The 21477-nt window shown below is 30.6% G+C and overlaps 1 protein-coding gene across 1 annotated transcript in view; it reads left to right on the forward strand.

Moving 5' to 3' along the window:
- Positions 1–21477, forward strand: part of LOC113402037 (neuronal acetylcholine receptor subunit alpha-10-like) — a 43500-nt gene that overhangs the window by 2645 nt on the left and 19378 nt on the right. The window contains exons 2-4 of the mRNA XM_026642152.2: positions 3479–3618; positions 16158–16312; positions 16660–16843. Of these exons, the coding sequence (XP_026497937.1) occupies positions 3479–3618; positions 16158–16312; positions 16660–16843 (479 nt within the window). The remainder of the gene's footprint in view (positions 1–3478; positions 3619–16157; positions 16313–16659; positions 16844–21477) is intronic.

A 21477-nucleotide genomic window follows, 5' to 3' on the forward strand; every position in this document is an offset into this window, starting at 1 on the left:
AGTCAAATTACGTTAATCTGTCAAGAATATTAATTGCCTACAAAAAATATTTAGTAAAACATTACGATGAAAAATTATTTGAATAAAAGTATTGACATTTTTAATTTTGAACATTGCTAAACAAATTTTACATAATCTTTTACTATTTTATTATTTATTTTTTATATTTATTTATTCATTGTTTATTTTACTCCATAAACAAAATATTTACAAAAGTACTTACTACGTACCACGTTACGTGTTAGTCTGTTTATTACATCCCCGTATAAATCTCCAGAACTAAGATAAATCATTCGTTACGAAAATCGTACTTGAGATCAAAAAGTATGTATGTAGACTTATTAAAAAATACATTGTAGAGATTTTTAACCTAATTTTCAGATTTCAGCTTCATTATTTTCATTGTAACACTTGTGCTTAATGCGATTCAATTAATAATTCTCTCAAGACTTTTCTTATGGAAATTAATAATAGAAAATGTATTTCTGCAAATTTTGATTTGTAAGTTTAAGTTTCACCCTTAAGATTATTTTTGCAAATTATATAAACATCAAGCTTCCTGATTCACGAAATTCACGAAAGTGAATCACACCGCTTGTAAGTCAGGTTTTATGCCAATTAGCCATCTTTCCTAACCTCATCTCCAAGGATCTCTCGAACTATCTTACTATCTATAAAGAAATAGAGAAATTAATTTACTTTCCGCAGTCGAATTTTGTACAAAAATGTTATCACGTCGCAGTCATTGGTCACACAGTAAAGACGTACCTTCATTACATGAGGAGATTTTGGATGTCGAATACTCGTTTCATATTTGTATGTTAAAAATATTATATATTACCTTTTTATTTCTTTCCTAAAGATTAAATTCTACTTTTAATGTGAATGTAATTTAAGATAAAATAATTTCTTCGAAACAATATAGTTTTGAGGTAAGGTATGAACACGGCTAGCTGCATAATGTCATTTTTAACTTGCATATCCATCAGGCGTATCATTGGAAACAGCATATTTAGAATCTTCAGCAATTTTTTTTGAAATAACAATTGTTTTACTATCCAAATATAAGATATAATCAAATAACAGTACCCTACGTCCAATATACATAGATAACGTCAAAATTACTCACAAAATATAATAATATTTTACTCTATATTCCATTTAATTTAAAGTAATCTGCTCTGTAAAATTAGTGATAATGCTTTTACTTTTTAAGTATATCAATAATTAAATATATAGATATTTTAGTCTACTTTTTTCATCTTTTTTTACTTTTTTAACAATAGTTAGTTAACGATTAAATTAATAAAAATATTTTTTCTTTCGTTTACAATGAAATTAGATGAATGATTTAGCTTACTGAGTATTATACAATATTACCACAAGCATATTCATAATATAAAATACTTGAACTCATTTCGCCTTAAAATGAAGCAAACGATACACATACCATACCGAGGGCGACATCAAGATGGCACAAATTCATCCGTGATTTACATTTCGGAGAATATGAATAATCTTTGTATTTTTAAATCAATCTGAAATTTATATTGAAATTGGAATTAAAAGTGCAGCCTTATAACTGTGTTGTTACATTAGATAGAACACATATGATCTTAACCGAGGTTTGGGCTAAAATCCACTTGTGCTAAATATTTGTAATATATGTATGTTGTCTTTCGTAATCAGCTGTAAAAGTAACTCGTATAAGTCGGATGAGGATTTCTCCCGCGCCGGGGGTAAAACAAAACCTCTATACATCGCTTTAAAAGGAAATATTTTTTTATATCATTCATGTTAGCGTTTAGAGCAATTAATAGAAGTTCTTATAGTTAAACTTTGGTTATTAAAATATGTGTTAGGACGGACGACATTCATGACACGACACAAAAGTAATAAATGAATGCAATTAAATATATATTGTAACAATGTTAAAATTAAACACAATCATTTTAAAAGTTTTCGTTATAATTTCCATAAACGGTTCGGTCACGTTAATTTCAGAAAGTGCTCTTCTATGTTCTCGATCGTTCCTACAATACCAGAAATTGCTAGTACTTAGTCTGATTTGAACGACGCAGTTTTTTTTTGTACGAAATGTACTTACGACACTTACAATAATACTAAAAGAGTATTTCTTTATATAAATTGAATTAAAACCTACGCCTAGATCATAACGAAAGAAGAACAACAGACCTTATACAATTTGTCTTGTAACACAAACATATTATTATGAATTCGTCAAACATGTGGCAATAAGGATTTTAATGAAGTCTGCTATTTTATACGGATTTTGTACACTGTTTTAAATAATATATCAGAATTCTTATATATTCTTTTCATTATTATGTATTACAATAAGAACAATTTTGATATTGTCGGTGGTTGAGCGGCTAGCTTATAAAGCTGCAGATCCCGAAATACGGAGTTCAAACTCCGGGCAAAAAGTTATTAGATTCTTAACTGATTAATAAGTTAAGAAATTATTCTCAGTAGCAGCCCGAAGTTTGAGAGTGGTTAGTATTAACCGTCGGAAGACATTGCCTTTGGTTCTGCACCTGAAGTCACTCCGGTCTAATTGGACAGTTAGCTATTTGCTATTGAGAATGATCGTAGTGACATGATCAGTTTTTTTCTAATAAACCCCTTTAAAATTTCAAATCCCTATTTATTATAAAAAAAAACCAAAAGAACACCGAATTAAACTCAATCACAATACAAGCAAAGGAAAAGTCCGTACGACACGACCCCTTCACGAAAGTGAATCACGTTGCTTGTAACTCAGGTTTTATGCCGATTAGCCTACCCTCATCTCCAAGGATCTCCCGAACTACCTTATTATCTATAGAGAAATTAATTTACTTTCCGCAGTCGAATTTTGTACAAAAATGTTATCACGTCGCAGTCATTGGTCACACAGAAAAGATGTACCTTCATTACATGAGGAGATTTTGGATGTCGACTCCTCGTTTCAGATTTGTTTGATAAAAATATTACATATTAGCTTTTTATTTCTTTCCTAAACATTAAATTCTACTTTTAATGTTAATGTGCAATGGGGTTGATAAGAAGTTTAGTATACATTTAAAAAAATATGTGCTTAGTAAATGTACAGCTCAATTTTATTTTTTATAAAACCTACTACGTAGATATTTGAAACATCGTCAACCATTGAAAAGAAAGTGCACGCGTGTAACGTACGTAACGTTACGGTTTCATTTTTCATTTCCTTGATCATGTATTAATTAATTTTGCTTTGATGCTGTCCACGTGGATCGGATGCAGATATTTTAAACCGATATGTCAAAAACACACCTCTCGAGGTAACCCTCGATTTGAGTGTAAATGTTATTACAGTATAAAATAAATATTTGTATTCGACCGAATATAATATTTCTAAGAATTATATAGACTATAATAATATTTAACTAGGCGTTAATTTTTTAGAATTACTTTAAAGGATATTTTTTTTATACAGGATCCTGGTGTTGTGACGAAGAATACAATCTTATCAGACACCTGATGGACAAATATGACGCCTCAGTGCGGCCCGTGGAGAACTCTTCTCATCCACTTCTCGTGACCTTCGGCGTTTCGCTGCATCATATCATTGATGTTGTAAGTGCTCTTCGTTTTATATAATCAATGACTGAATCTACCTAAGATTGAAATCCAGCTTATTTAGAGTTAAGATTATTTAAGCTAAACAAATAGTTGCTTCACAAATGAAGATTAATTTTATGCTAGCTATTATAATTATGTATCTCACCAAATTGTCTAAAATTCAAAACTATAGCGCGTAAATGTCAACAATTGAATCAAACTCTTCATTGATGCATAATTGGTGACAGTCTAACATACACGAGCGTAATATTCGTTAGGTATTGGGGCACATTATTTGTTTATTAATTAGGCTATGTTTTATCTACGTTCATTACATATATGTAACATATATCGATGTATGTTACATATAAGTTGTGTTTGCACAAATATGACACACTACTACATTGTATGTTATAGCATAAAATCACTATATAAGAGGCACCAAAAATAATTTACATCATATGTAATATCCATTATTGTAATAGAAATTAAAAAAAATCCCAAATGTCATAAAAATCTTGACTGGTAAAATAAACTAAAAAATAATAATTACTGTTTCTAAAATGTAACAGTATTTACCGATACAATTATCATTTGTTAACATATATAATCTATTACAAATATAATTATACTTACTACGCTTTTAGACAAAAAAAAAACAATTTTATGGTTAACATGATTTAATTTTATAATATTATTTTATTAAATATTAAAATATAACACTTACTTATGGTGATAGCTCGTAAATGGCCCATTGCAAGGAATTATATTTTTTATTGAGTAGAAGAGTCTAAGATTACTCCACCACACTGTTTCAATGCGAATCAGCGGATACAGGTGTCATATTTTTATTTGCCATCTGCGGGTTTCCTCACGAAGTCACGAACACAAATTAAGCATAGGTAATTTCTTCACATCTTCTAACCGCTGAGACATCACTGCTTTAAATTACACTTACTCATTGATCGAGTCTACGTAAATACTACCATCTAGCATTTACAACAGACAAAATAATACACGATCATAAGAAAGGAAATTTCATAGAAACCTATTTAAAAAAGCGACCTAAAAAGCATTAAGTGCGCGAAAAAGATGTTCAAACCTTTCATAAGTAAAATAAAGATTCAATAGAATAATATGGAAAAGAAATATTTCACGAATAAGTCATATAATGTAAATATAATAATGCTCCGGACAAAAGTCCTAGCATATAAAGGGGATCGTTACTTATATGAACTCCTGAATAACGTCAGAGATCACGTGGGATTCAATTAACGGATTTGGAACGGATGCTCGAAGGTAGAATGCGATTCAGATTGTAGTAAAAAAATATTAAATGTTAAAACATATTGATACCAAGAAATTAATTTGTTATGTATGATTATTAAACATATTTTTTCTTCTTATTATTTGACTTTTATTATCGAAGACGTAGGCTGGTGTAATAATGTTTTTATCTCATAAAGTATTTTTTTCGAAAATGTGTTGATGATTATGATGACCTAGTTTTCATCACTCACCCTTTTAAGCATTTTTCACTATTATTTGTGTCGAATCGTTCATACAGCTCACTTGGAAAATTCATCTGTATAGGTAAGGTTGTACAATACGCGCACTTATGTGACGGGCATGATAGCTAGATATGTGTACATAAGACAGGCCTGCTTCCCTTCTTTGTTCCAAAAAACCGTATCTAGGTAACTGGTACTCGTGACTAAATTCTGATCGGCAAAATTAGATCGTGCACGTATTGTAGGAATTACTTTTTCCTGAAAACACATCTGAAAGTGCCTCTTTGTCTTTATATTTTTAGATAGTTATTTTTCATTGTTTTTGTTTCAATGCACTGGGAGTTCAAAATAAATTAGAAATCAACTCAAATATTCGTTACAACGAATTTATTTGAAAGGATTTCCGGGTAGAGCCACCAAGGGTTTTCTCATTACAATTAGACTCCACCGGCCTAAGTAATTCGTAAGAAACGGCTTAAGAGGCCATATAACTTCATTAATAAAACTTGATCTATTTTTAGTTTTCATTATTGTGTTGTGTATATGAAATAATATATCATATAGTAGGAATGTGTACCACTGGAGCCAAGATACTTTTGTCCTTTATACTCATCATCAGATTGGACGGCAATTCGACAGGACGGAGGAGGTCAGAGGATCAACGGCTTTGCATGCTTTTCAAGAAACGAGAGTTTAATACTCTCGTTTCTCGAAACTCCGTTACTCAAATTCCAAAGTCCATACTTCTGAGGTTTTCGTGATTGAAAAAGTCAAGAACTTTATATTGCAGTTTTTACATACTACGATTTTTTGCAAGTAGTTTAATACAAAATGTAATTATTACGAAATTTTTCAGTTTGAACATTTAATAATAATAATTTTATGATCTTAACGGTGAAGCGTATATTAATCATATTCATTATAATATTAAGTATTACATGAGTATTTATCGAAATACAACTTGCATTAACAAATTTGTGTTTATATTTTTGCTTTTTTTTTAATATTTTTGAATATTAAAATATTATACGATATATTCATCGTCCATCGTACAGTAATCTTAATTATAAGTATTATTAGTAGGTTAAAAAGCTTGAAAAAAGATTTATACAATATACCAGTAATTAGAAACATTGTCACATAAGTGAAGAGATTTTACTGTAATGTTATTTTTTTTCTACAATATTCGTAGTACTGGCTTAACCAAGTAGTGTGGGGTTGAATTCAGAATTAGTTAGGGAAAACTGGAAACCGTTTTAATCCTTTAAGTATGGGTCTCGAACAAACTTACTAAGTTTCCTCTCCTGCTAGGTGTGATTGAACATGACATTACATAACAATACGAAAAAAAAACATTGCTTATACAAATGTTATAGAGTTAATAATTCTAACTTTGTCTTATTTTATAATGTAGGTTCCTTAGCCGAAAAAAAATTAACGATAAAAAGTGAACAACCCTTTGCCATTTTTTTGATACTTTGGTGGTGTTATTTACATCAATATTCGTTTACGTACTCTGAATTTCTCTCACTTACACTTTCCTTCAATAAGTCAACTTCAGCTGATGTTATCTAGTGTAATGTTTCGTTACGTAGATGGCGAGCATTTAGGTGTAAAATTTGATTAAATTGAATATTAATTCATATTAAATGCCACTATATAATTCAATAGATTTGGTACACTCAAAGCGCTCCAGTGCTTCAATTTGTAAAAAATGGGCTCTAAAATATTTACTCGTGTCAGCCTTTGAGAAGATTATCAAAATGAAACACTTAACAAAAAAGTAATCAAACTTCAATGGCATGTAGCAATAATATAACAGCTGTAGCGATTGATTTTCTGTTATTTATTTGACAGTTCATTCAAATTCATTATCAGATCTTAACGAAATTTAAATAAGACTGTTTCGCAATATACTCTAATGGAACAGAAAAAAATACATTGCATCTCCGTTTCTATATGAGTTACGTAAAACAAAAAAGCAATATAAACATCCAAATTAAGAAGTTTGTCATCACTCATATTGTGAAGAAAAAAAAAACTCGAAGTAAATACATAAGCCAATATGTACTAAGCTGTACAGTACCAGTAGACTTCACATTCATTTGATTTATTATGCCTCCTTAAATAAGAAAACATATTGGCAGATTTTGATCACTGAGCATGCTGTATTTTTTACAATTTATACACTTACTAGCTTCCCATCCCGTCTTCACACAGACACAATGATTGTCTTTATACAACTTTTAAATTGAACATAACAACACACATAAAAATAATCCTTTTTTTTCGGCCAGGAAAGTTGAAATTCTCGGATTTCCTCTACTAAAATATCTATGTATTATTCTGTTTATTGATGAAAGCCACATTAAAATTCGTTTCGTAGCTTAAAAGATCTAAGCGTACAGACAGCGGGAAGCGATTTGTTCAATATTATTTAGAGAAGCTTGGATCGCTTGTATATAACTGAAAAATATTATTGAATGCTTATACGTAACATTATTTATTTACATTTACTCTATGTAGTTTAAGAATATTTTACTAAAATCTCGGCGTGAGCGTTGAGTTTTTGAAAATAATATTTAAATGTTCTACCTGCGAAATAGCCTGCATATCTCCCATTTTTAGATGCAAACCTTTTATAAAATTTTTGAAGCGCTGTCCATTGAAAACATAAATAGAGTATGCTTGCAGATATATTTTTCTATATTCTTAGGTTTACAATGAGTGTACATCATAAAAAAATAAAAATAATATCTAAAACTTGAATAACTTTAAAACTCCAAAAGATTTGTATATGCTTGCCTCGATTTTCTTTGTTTTCCGAAGAATTGTAAGCATTTATTTCAAAAGCAGACATGAAAATATTAATTCTCTTTATAAAATACTGGCTGTTGCCCGTGGCTTTGCCCGCGTGAAAGTAGAATATATTTACAGATTTATTTTAAATATTATGTTAATTTAAGACCTCTTTGTATAACACATTTCTGGTTCGACTTTCATACGCTAGAACTACCACCACCTCACCACCACCACCAGCTCACTCTCAAACAGGTTACATATAACTATCCATGTGAAAAACAGTCAACTCCAGCCATTTTAAAGGTTGGATCTTTGCTGTGCTTTATTAATTGTCATGGCGAGTTCGACTTCCAGACTAACCTATATACGAAATGTAACTGAAACCCCTATTTCACTCTTTAGGGGTTGAATATCCAGAAACGCTTAAACACGTAGCTACTCAATTTTAATCAGTATACCAAAAATGAACTTTCATGTTTGTAACTTAAAAACAGTCTTCCAGAAAGGGACTTCCATACAAACTGTCAACCCCTATTTCACTCCTAAGGGGTAGAAATTCCTTCCTTAGTGAGTATCTTCTCAATAAAATGACCCTCACCCACCAAATTCCATGGTCATAACTTTAATAATTTACGCTTGGCGATGATGAATTAGTGACTCAGTCAGTCAGGACATGTTATTTTATAAGTATAGATTTATAAAATTAAGATTGAAATATATATATTTTCTGTTAAAAGTATTCAACTCTAAAGACAAACATATGGCAAATATATTAACAATCGATTCTTGTTTTTATTGATATTTAAAAAATATATTATAGTTTTATATGAAATGTATGTAAATTTAATTGGAAATAAAATAAATATATGTATGACTTTTGGTATAACTTTAGCCGAATAGATTCTTGTTGGATGAATTATCATTAATACTTGTCCCGTCTACTACTAGATCTTCATAGATTCTACCAAGAACAAGTAGGTACCTATACAACAAATATAACTATAATTATAGAATCATCCTTATTATGTAAAATTTTATAAACTATTTATTATTTATTTTTATTTTTGCTTCAGCTTGCATTATGAGTGATCGGTCACGTATAACAGTAATATAAAATCGAACGAAAAAAACTTCGAAAAGCTCTTAGGTGATGTATAAGTATTAAATAAAAGGAAATGATTTTTAGTCTCTGACGTTTATTGAAATGATGAAAACATGCAAGCTAAAATAAGAATACGCAAGCGGTATTCATTTACGTAATGTGTAGTTACCTAAGCGCTTAGATAAAATTAAGTAATAGCTTACCAATGTAACAACTGACAACACACAACGCTACAATAACGGAAGGACAGACTTTTCTTCTTTCAAATATGGCGTCTAAATTACGCTATTATATTGCAGTCTATAGATATATAAGTCAGTAGTACGAGATGTGAGTTCTAAGCGAAAATAGTGCTTACTTAGTGCTTGAAAAACTCAATGGTGCTTGCACGAATTTGAACCGTGACCTTCGTTCGTGACCTAAATTTTATCTCGCCTTTTTAGGGCTCAAAAATTATGAGGATCATCAATCTTCCTCACAGCTACGGGGCTGCAGTATAAAAAGTAATCTTTGTATAATTATATCAAGGGAATCTTGTTTCGTGGTTCAGTTATTCCTTAGCGTCTCATCTTTCAATTTAAGTTAGGTTGTTGCCCGTCTAAAATAACACACTTAAAAATAACAATTCTTAATTTTATTTTCTTTTACTTTTAATTTTAAATTTGATCAGAATTTGAATGATAAATAAGTATATATAATTTTAACGAGTGTTCCATTGTTATTACAGACATAATGGTTATATAACATACCGGATATTTTAGTTGGCTACCATATACAGTGTAAGGAGTGGTCACACTCTTAACAGTACCAGCTGTCTATGGGCGGAGATAATTTATGTTCAGGTTGACCATTTATGCCTCTGCTAATAATTACTAAAATAATAATATTAAAAAATCGCCAAATACAATGAAGTACAAACTTTACTACGAAACAACATCATTATTATACTTATATGTGTTGTATAGCATAAATTTCTAATAATCAAAATTATATGCAATAAATTACTATAGTTAATACAATAAAGCTGGTGCATTTTTTTTAAATATTCTATTGTTGTGGCAGCCCTTATATTTAAAGGTTATAATATTCTCTACAACTTTACGTTACAACCCTAAATATGCGTTCTGTTATACTGGCAGATTGAGGATGTACATAGGTATATTAAGATCTGAAATAGTAATGATAAATGTAAGCTAATCTCTCAATGAGATTGCACTGCACTGTTAAATTTATTAAATTAAATAATTCAAAACACCTTATTGACGAAAACAATTGTGTTATTAGAACAAAAGGCTTAATGCTGGAAGGCATTCTATACCATTCAACGTTTAGGCATAATAGAAATACATTAATGGGGTACTGCGACTCTTGAGACATTAATTAAAGGAAATGTCAAACACCAATTTCGTAAAATTTATCGATCGTATATTTTCTCGTAAATTTCATGATAAAAAATCATGATCTAATTAGGGTCCCAGGTTACCTGCAGGTACCTGCACTAGACTCTTTAACTACCGCTGTATTATAGCGAATAAAATAAACCATATTTGTCTTAGTCATGATTTGATTACATAGACTTTTCTTTAATACATATGATATCTTAAAATGAAGACAGCTTGTGTGATTTCTAGGGAAATTATAAATTTCCGCCCAACGTCTCTCCTAATATGATCAAATTTGATCGGAAAAAGCAATTTCAATGTATTTCTGTCTAAGGAATTCAAAAGCAACATGTACAGCTGCTAGAATTCATACATTTTGTAGAATATTATTATGATTTATTAACAATAAATTGCACTCGGCTTTGTATTTTTTTATTTTATAAGTACTGTTTATTTATAATTCGTAACATCATAATACAAACTGTATAAATTCGTTTTGAAAACGCAAAATAAAAATGTATAGAAAACAGAAATGTGTGTATGTATATAATTTTTAATTATAGAATAAATTAGCAAGTTCAGACTGTAAAATCTAGCGGAAAAATCAGGCTTGTGCAACACCGTAACGTAAGAATTTCTTGTACTTAAGGTCTTTTTCACTAACAAAAATACTTTAACTATTTACAATAAATAAACTATCTTGCGTTAATTTTTACAAGGTGTACATTAATATTTTAGATTTTACCAAAAATATAAATAAACGACTGCTTGCCTGAGGCCTCCTCGAAGACTTTTTTCCATCAAGGTTCTATAAATTTCATTGAAAATGTCTAAATATGATTCGACAAATGTAGGTTTCATGACGATGTTATATTTATCCACCGAGCACGAGATTACCAATCGTTAATCACTATAAAGTATAAACCCGCAATCTCTCGGCTCTTATTGTAGTTCACTATATTCATAATTCCATTTAATTAATGATGTTCTGAAGAGGAAACAGCGAGTGACAATATCGTTGTGTATATATTGTTCTGTCACACAGAATTTAACAATTTAACAAGACTTCAAGTACACGAATCTTCAGTGAAACTTTATTAAATTTCATTTAAACCAACTGAATCAATTTTAATGTGTTTTTTTTTTTTGACTTAACCTATATTATACTCTATAATATACAATAGAATATAGTCTATGGTAAACTATATGTTACTTTATTAATAGTTCAACGTCAGTTTTAGTTTTCAACTGTTTCCTAGGTAGTAATTGAGTTCTTGCATTTTAAGCGCTTACTATCATCGCCTTTGTAAGATACTGATGATTAAATGAAACAAGTTTTCTAATAACATAAAGTGCTTGGTATAAAGGCGTTGTGCAGTCTAGATAGGTTCCACCCATCCATCAGACATTCTACCACTAAAAAGCAATACTTAGTACTTGTTGTTTCCGGGTTTGCAGGGTTAGAGAACCAGTGTAACTACATTCACAAGGGACATAACATCTTAGTTCCCAAAGTTGGTGACGCATTGGCAATGTAAGACATGGTTGATATTTTTTCAGCGCCAATGTCGATAGGCGGTGGTGACCCTTAACCATCAGGTGGACCATTTATCCGCTCATCTACCTAGATCATGATTAAAAAAAGAAAACATTTTAGTACCGTAAATTATAATAATTGTTCGAAAATGCTAACTGCAAAATTGGCTCTCATGGAGTAACAATGCATAAGCGTTCAAATAGAATAGCTAGAAACTAATAATCGTTGAAAGTTTCTGCCCACGAGTACACTCATATAAAGAAAACTTCTTATTGTGAGCGAAAGCAGAAAAGTCAATTTGAATTCCTTTAGTAAATTCAAATGTAAAATAAAAAAAGACGAATGATGATATTTGGATTTTTAAATTAACATTTTACATTATTTACGTGTATACTCTGTGGTATAGAAATCATTTTGATCATATATAATCCTTCGGAAGCATATTTTCAACCGTTTTTATGAAACGCAAAATAATATACACGACGAAAGTATTACAAAACAACTTCGTTTCAAAACCCGTTTAAATACGAAATTATTTACCGTGCTTGCAAATACGGGCGTAGTATATTGTAATTTGTGTTTGAAATTTAATAAAAGAACTTAGAATAAATTAATATTCAGTATATACCTAACTAATATAAAAAAATAATATCATTACTGTATCAGCTATACGTCTCTGTAATGAGATCAAATTAAGAAACGACGTACACAATAGAGGCTTAATAGCAACAATAGGAGCATGCATATAAGTTTCCTTTCTACTCGTATTGATCTTATATACACAATGGAAAGTATAAATGAATTTCTTTTTGTCAACAAAGGCGAATTTTCGCTGCGAATGTGTCTTAATGACAGATTCCCATCTTCGGTAACGAAGAACTGTTGATAAAACAACACGAGATGATTTTAATTAATACTCTACGATCTAATATGTACATATATTGTAAATGATCACTCATTTACTGACTAGCTCATTTATATTGTTCAATCTTCATATTAACTATATTTATAAGAATTTCATCAACAAGATATTTTAGAAATATTTTTTATAACGTTCGGACTGAATAGGCTCTGGGCTCTAGTTAAACGAGCTCTGATTCTCAGATGAGAGCAAGACTTTGGGTTTCCTCTTGGAAAAGAAACGAGTTACTACGTCGTCCTCAAATTAGTCTCTGGATCAAACTTCGGTAAGAAACACTAACCATCAGATCAACTCAAATATTTGTCTGGCATGAGCAGTCAGTTCATGTACCAGATAGCATTAATACGGACGGGGTATGTTTCGCCGTGAACGTAACGCCTACACTGGAGTGGAGTGGAAGTACGTGTGCGTGTAAGAGCTCTCTCCCTCTTTCATGTTCATCACCAAAGATAGCTCACGGATTTTGATAGTCAGAACTCATCACACATGAATTGTAATAATGATTCTTTTAGTTCTTTCATCTGTAAAGAATGCCGTTTAATGGGAGCGCAAGAAAGATAATTATTTTATGCCATGCACACCTCTCCCTTCTGCTTAAGCAGAGCTAAGTGATCCCGGTAGTTTGAAGCAACCTCAAGAAATTGGATGCCTTCTTACGCCAACCATTACAACGTCACAGTAACATGTGTAAATCTGTGCCATAATTATGATGTAGAGGGAACCGCTTGTTTTTAATGTATTGTATGGCAATCGGCCAGGAGCCAAACATAATAATAACGCCTCCCGCGTTAAAAATATCAAATGTAATTAGAAAAATATCCAAATGTATTTTCGAGGAAAATAATCAGTCATTATAAATGATTATTACTTTTCTCTCATTTAGAATCTACATCGATATATGCCTTTTAATATATATATATAAGTATGAAAAAATGATTATAGCGTTTACGTGTATTTTGAACCGTAAAATAATGTAATGTAAAGTAAAAGATGAATAAATGTGATGAATTTATCTTATTTTTATACAATTACACTAGTGGCGTAGAGCAACCAAGTCATTACTCACAATTAAGCCGAGTTTTCCTCGTTCGTTTGTAGTGTGCAAACAAAGACATGTTTATATTTTTTAAGGATAGGCGACCAAAAACAACAAGAGCTATTTTTTGCTAAATTGAATAAAAATAATTTTATGTCGTAAAATAAATTTACTTCTTATAGCATAATTAAAGTGACATAAATTTAATATATATAATATAAAATAATGTGAGATCGTGGAAGAATAAACTAAATACTACTGTTTATGTTGATATAATATAATGTATATCTATATAATGTATTGTTTTTTTTTTAAATTGTATAATGTGGCAGACGGGCAAATGAGCCACCTGATGATACGCGGTCACTGCTGTCCATAGATATTAGCGCAGTAGGAAACATTAAATAAACCTTACATCACCAATGTTCCACCAACTTTGGGAGCTAAGATGTTATGATCCTTGTGCCGGTAGTTACACTGGCTTACTCGCCCTTCAACCGGGAACACAATAATACTAATTATTGACGTTTGGCGGTAGAATATATGACGAGCGGGTGTGACCTATCCAGATGGGCTTCCACAAATAATATAACCTTTTACGTAACTTTGTTATCTCAAGACGTCCAATAATAAATGGAAATTAAACAATAAGAAAACTGATTCTTATCCAATATTTATCTTTGTCTATAAATAAATATACGTGTTATTTCTAAGACTTGGGGCGAATCACTCATGTTCGTAATATTTTGTTATGATGTTTTTTTTTGATGTTAGTAATATCATTAAAAATATATGTTTTAAATTAAGCACATCATTAAGACGTTGTTTTCGGTTTTAAAAAGGTAATTGACAGCTCATTATGGGAAGTAACTTTAAACTGCTAATTAAATTAATTTTCGCCACACGAGCACAGTTGCGTAGCGTTGTTTGCGCGGAACAATTTTGTGAAATGCGAGTCATTTTAGAGGAGTATTTCATCACGGGAGGAATTCTAGTTCGGTACACCTAAATTAAAATTATCGTGCATACGGTACCCTCACTTCATGCTTCAACGTAAATCGAATTATTATTAGATCCTCGAAATTTTATTTTTTATTAAAAACAAGTAAAATCATTTTTGCTCTTCATAAATTTCGGTAACGAATTTATTTCCATCAAATTAACGATACGATTACGACATCAAGTGAAGATATATAATATAGAAAAAAAAAAGTAAAATCATGAACATACCATAATAAATAATAAGTATATTAAAAAAAAAACGAATATATTATTATGTCATGTAAATAAAAGGATATAAATAATATATGAACATTTACATATACAAAACTATACTACAAGTGCTTACTTAACAAGTTACATGTCAAGCCGCCCAAAGCAAAACTTGTTCAACTTCACGTCGTTATGTTCTTACTTGAACAATGTCTTGTTAATTTCATTATAAATATTTAAAACAAGTCAATTTTCGTGATTCAATTTTAATATAACCATATTAAATATGAAAATATTTTACTTTGATGAATATGTTATCGATTCGATTTAAATACTTATAATAGTAATAAAAAAAACATCGGTTACTATTTATATATCTTAGGACTTTCCTACATAAAATATATTCACTCTTTGTTAATCTAATTAATTTTATTTTATTAGTAATTTATATTTTGACGAAGAAAGGAAAACAATATGTAATTGAAAATGTAAATAGGAAGTCATCCGCATCCGTTTCCAAGGCTAGTCTACCTCAATTTCATTGTTTAAGAGTTTAATTCGCTATTTAATATTAGTATATATGGTTTTATATTATTAATGACACCGTATATTATTATTATTCCAGATAGGCGTAGTATTAAATTAGCATTAACATCACCCAGCCGAGAATCAGAATCTTATACATATATAGACTTCACTTGGCTCACTCAAACTTCAAACTGCAACGTATTGATGTTTGCCAGTAGAAAAACCGAAAGGTGGTAAATGTTGAGTCTTTCAATCTTTCTCAACCGTGATTAAAATATTATAAAAAAATAACATAAAAATACAGACTAATTGTATACATACAAAACATTTTACCAAACCCAATATAGATATATTTTTATATTAGGTTTCCTACGACCGTTGTAAGAGAATTTCAGGTACAGTATTGAGCAGTGAGACAGAAGGTGCTATCTGTATATACGAATATATATCAAATTTTATTGTCAATTTTACTGACTCGTTACGAGAAAATGTTGGGGACAAAAAATATTTTTTATTTCGCAGGAGGAAAAGGACCAGCTGCTGACGACAAATTGTTGGATTACACAAATCTGGACAGACCATCACCTTCGGTGGAACATCAGTGATTTTGATGGAATAAGTGTCATAAGAATACCGTACGAGAGAGTATGGAAACCAGATATTATATTATACAACAAGTAAGTACCAGAAAAATTATAACAGTAACTAAGTTGATATCTTATATACATAAATTGAAATTGAATTATCTGTAAAAGAATAATAGACTTCACACAGTTAGTATAGTATAGATGTCTAAAAATACATGGACAGGAATTTTCCATAACAAATTGTTTTGACACACATTGACACACATACACACGCACACACACATATATATGTATTTTTTAACCCACTTCAAAAGAAGGGGGCTCTCAATTCAACTTTAAAAAAATACTTATAATATATATGTCTTATAATAATCAATATACTACAGCTATTGATTTAAGTATATATTATATTATAATTGTATAAAATTATATTTTAGTGCAGATCCAAACTATCGCTCGGCTGTTATAAATACTAACGTAATAGTGAAGTACACGGGCGAGGTGACATGGCTCAGTCACGGGATATATGTCTCTGTATGTGACATCAACGTTGAGCAGTTTCCGTTCGATATTCAACTTTGTACAATGAAGTGGGCTTCTTGGACTTACGATGGATTTCAGGTAAGCCAAATAATTTTATACACACAATTACGTAAACATGTTTCGATATAATTTTTTTATACATAATTCATGAAGAATATTGGTTGCAAATTTTTACTAGTTTACATAGGTTTACATGCTTTCCTAAGCACGGGAATGTAAAGACACTCAGCATCCTAAGTCCCACTTTTTGCCGACTTATTCTTGACAGAATGACTCTATAAATGTTTTTGTTCCACACTCTAATTTGTACTCAGGACCTCAAGCGTGCAGCTTTATGAACAAGTCATTCGACCAACTAGGTTATAACCCACATTTCTCAAGGACTGAGTTTTCATATTCCTAGTAAGAACATTTTAGTAAACTTAGTGCTATGCAATATATACTAAAATTATTATTTAAATTTGGATAAAATTCACTATGGTAATATTTGCTATTGACATAATTTTATTATTAATGTTTGTATATCAATATTAATATAAATGATGTTAATTATACGTATAACGTACATACCGTAAGCGAATAATCACGTGGATGTTGATCATGGAGGTTTTATGGACTTTGTGATTACATTATCGATATCCGCAGGTAAAGCAGCTCATGCGAAGATACGAAGCACAACATTGACTAATCGATAGTGTGGTGCTATTTAATCTGTATACAATTGTTTGATGTAAACACGTGAGTTTATTACTCAATACGAGCGCCCCAATTTTAGCACCAAATTGAACCCGTTCAGGAGTCGAATAATATTACTTACCTGTTTGTAAATTCGATATATTCAAATCATTCAGTTGTTGACTTCCCATTCCAAAAACTGACATTACATGTTTTTTTTTCACATTATCGTCAAAAATGTCATATCATTCGATATTCAAATTGAGTTTAAAAAGTAATATGAAATGACGAACTTGGAATTTATGAAATTTCATTTGATTTACTATAACAATGTTCTGATCGATTTTGATCTACGGAAGTTAATCTCGGAGATATCTCAGATATAGTCCACAAGTATATCTGTAGTCTGCATACACTCTGGGATGCCCTGGATGGAACAGGTGCCCTGTATATTGTCTCACTCACATAGTCCGATTGGGAATCTGACACGACCAGGGAGCAGACTGAGGGCGAAGAATTGTGTGCTGCCCGAGACATGGGAAAGTAACAGTGCCAAAACCGACTTAGGCTTTGTTTCCAGAACCTCGGATTCTGCAGTCTGTTAACCTGCAAGAATAACTCAACAGTTTGATTTGTCATACATGTACCAAGCGTTCATATATTTTCAGTAAATTTAATATAGCAAATTCAGTAAAAACTTTATAAATATATTAAGCCTGAACCACATTGGTTGTTGAAATATTGATTTAGAGATCCAAAGACAACATTATTTATCTATGTTCCTAAACCAAATCTTACCCAGTTTTCTGGTCTTATCTCTTCGCTCAACTATATACCCATTCTGTTCTGTCAACCTGTTTTTTTTTGGAGTTTAATATATGAAGAAGATTTTTGTCAATGACATTATTGGCAGGCCTTAGTTATTTATTGGTATTACTTATTTAACACATGGTACAAGAAGAAGACATAATAAAGCTCATACTTATTCAGAAAGATACCTATTGAACTTTTAAGGGAGCTGATTTCCGTTAAAGCCAATTTCATTGGATGGCTTACGTAGTAAAAATAATATTGTTGCCAAATTTCCAGGTCATAAATATTATATTTTCAGAGATATCATTTCATAAACTCCATAATAAAACCCCGTTCTACCGTCAAAGTTCGATGTACGCCAAATCCTTTCTTATTGGCATAAGGAAAATACCCATCAAATTTCTTGTTCGTAAGCCCAGGCTTAGGTCCCAAGCAATTGGAATGTTATTTATTATTGTTATTTATATATTTAGCATAAACATTATATACAATGTCTTTAAATCTCATGTCGTGTATAAAATCGAATAAAAGTTTATCTGTTTTACGCGTATAAAGGTATGTCCACGACGAAAATATTGTTTTTACTAAAAGCTTCGTAGGAATATAAAACGAAAGCAGTCTTGCTCATTGAACCTTAACTCTGATTCTAGATGAAAAATGAATCAACCAACTTTTGTCATAAATGGCTGAATGATGAAAGGATTTTTTGTATTGCTAATAGCATAAATATGTCTTGGAATAAGAGAGAATACTAGTATTTGAGTTGATGCCGCTTCAACTTTTTCGTCCGCGCTCTTAATAGATGTCTTATTGCGGACATCGTTACAAGTATCACATAAGAGTTTGTTACATAAATATATTTGTAGTATAGTATTTTCCATTGATATTTTCATAAAAATACTGTCTTGTCACGTGATGCTCATCACTCGACATTAGGTTATATTCTGTGTCAACGTAAATGTCAACAAAAAATATTTCCAAGAATGTTGGTATAAAACTTTTATTCTTATATTTAGCGACCACGCTAACAAATCCAAGTGGGCAGTAATACGATTCAAATAGAATATAAAATGTCATCCGTATATGAATGAAGTTCCATTGTGTTTTATTTTAAATTAAAAAAATTAAATCGCACCCTCATTTGTGTTTCTGTGCGGTATTTTCTAATGCTCAGTCTCTGTAACATATTCATCGCGAGTGAACAATATAGTTCCACACTCGCCACGGTCTGTGCGGAATTGAAAACGATTGCATGGACGTACAACTTGTTTTCATTTATTTTATCATTAAAAACGCAGTATATGTCAACTTAACGCGCTATGTAAATAAGAGTGCTATTATAATGGCGAACATAAAACGTTAAAAATGTCAATGAAATATAGGCCTCATTTTACGTTTTTTGTTTGTTTAACTTGTTGCATAAATCTAGGGAGTCTATTTGAACTTGCAGCTGAACACTAACAGAGAACAGAGAAGATAACACTATACTGTGTCATATATTATAATTATTTTTTAAACAGAAAAATACGTTAACATTAATATATTTTGAAAATAATGAAACAAAACATTGTAATCGTAGTTTTTAAAAAGTAACAAATTGTAGTTAACGAAAAAGGTAGTTCATTTAAAATATTAATGGACGGGAAGTATGCTTGATGGATTTTACTCTCCGTAGAAATACTGTAAACAATGCTTTTATGCGATCATCATTTTCATGAAAATTGAATTTATGAAAAAAAACCTGTTTACAATAAAATACATGCTTACTTGAAGAATTGTATTAAACGACACTTAACCATAATGATAAAACCTGCATTTATTGCAAAATCTGCCACATGTGTATACACAATGACAATTGGAATAGCGTTGTGGAATAAACTTATACTATCTCCTCAAAAGGAAAATAGACCCAGCAGTGGGAGATTTATAGGCTGTTTCTACTACTTCTACTTTACTGTAGGTTGCTGTAACAGCTGCATTTGAATAAAAAATGTTCTTTAGTCTTTCTTTTATAACAAATACATACTCATCTTTTTTTAGGATTATATTGTGAATAACTTCCCTACAAGCTGTTATCGAAAATTTTATTAGTTATATCGAAAAAAAATTACAAAACATCTTAAGCATGTCTTTACGTCATTAACATAAGCCTATATACCGATTCTATATTTCTTACACTTTTATTTCCCATTTAAAAATCATACCCTAAGCTGGTTACCCTCATGATATGATTTATTATTATAAATCATATCATGAGGGTAACCAGCTTAGGGTATGATTTTTAAATATATATATATATATATATATTTAAAGATAATATATATATATATATATTTAAAGATATTTTTGTACACATGTATTCCATAAGGAAATCCTGTGCAAAATTTCATCCTATTAGAGCCACAACCGCGAGTGACAGATGTCATCGGCTTAGGCTGTGCGTTGTCATTAGCGTCAATTATATAAGAAAACTATAAAGTTAATAGTCAATGATAATACGAAAACGTATTTGGCAAAAAGGATGACGTATTTTTTATGAACATTTTTCTATTTAAAAATCATTATACTGTATAAAGTCACAACTTTTTTCAACGGCTCGAAAAAACTACATATATGCATAAGTGGAAACAAAAAAAGTATATAACAAGAGCCAGGGTCAACTCACTCGAATCATAAATCTAATTTTAAGGTACCTTAAATTATTTTTCCTTCATACTTATACGGGCTAGAATCGTCTAGCAGGCTGTAGAGAGGAGCAAAGAAGTGCAAAGAATGTATAGTATTGGTCTGCATACATATGTCTCCCACAATCCAGACTTTTTCCAGATGTTATATAAAACCGCACCATTGGTAATTCCAAACTACAATTGCTTCTAATCCATCTAGGTACCAAATATTTTCGAGAGGTTTATAAAAAATACTATAAACATAATATGCAAAAAATGGAACATGACAGAATTAAACATATTTCTAAACAAGCTACACTATACTATTCGGTTCGCTTGGCCGTTGAATATTTAAATACCCTTTTTTACGTACGAACCCTTTCTGGATCTGTATTACTTTTTGTACATACAACTGTCCTCTTCATTTACAGACACGCCATCATTACGTTTCATTTTTATACGATATATGAAAATATTTAAATTCTTTTTTTTTTATGGAAAATATAACTCAATAAATTAAATCGACTTGCAACCTCTAACGGCATAAACGAAGCCAGC

This window comes from Vanessa tameamea, chromosome 2 (genome assembly GCF_037043105.1).
Source record: "Vanessa tameamea isolate UH-Manoa-2023 chromosome 2, ilVanTame1 primary haplotype, whole genome shotgun sequence".
Lineage (NCBI taxonomy): Eukaryota > Metazoa > Arthropoda > Insecta > Lepidoptera > Nymphalidae > Vanessa > Vanessa tameamea.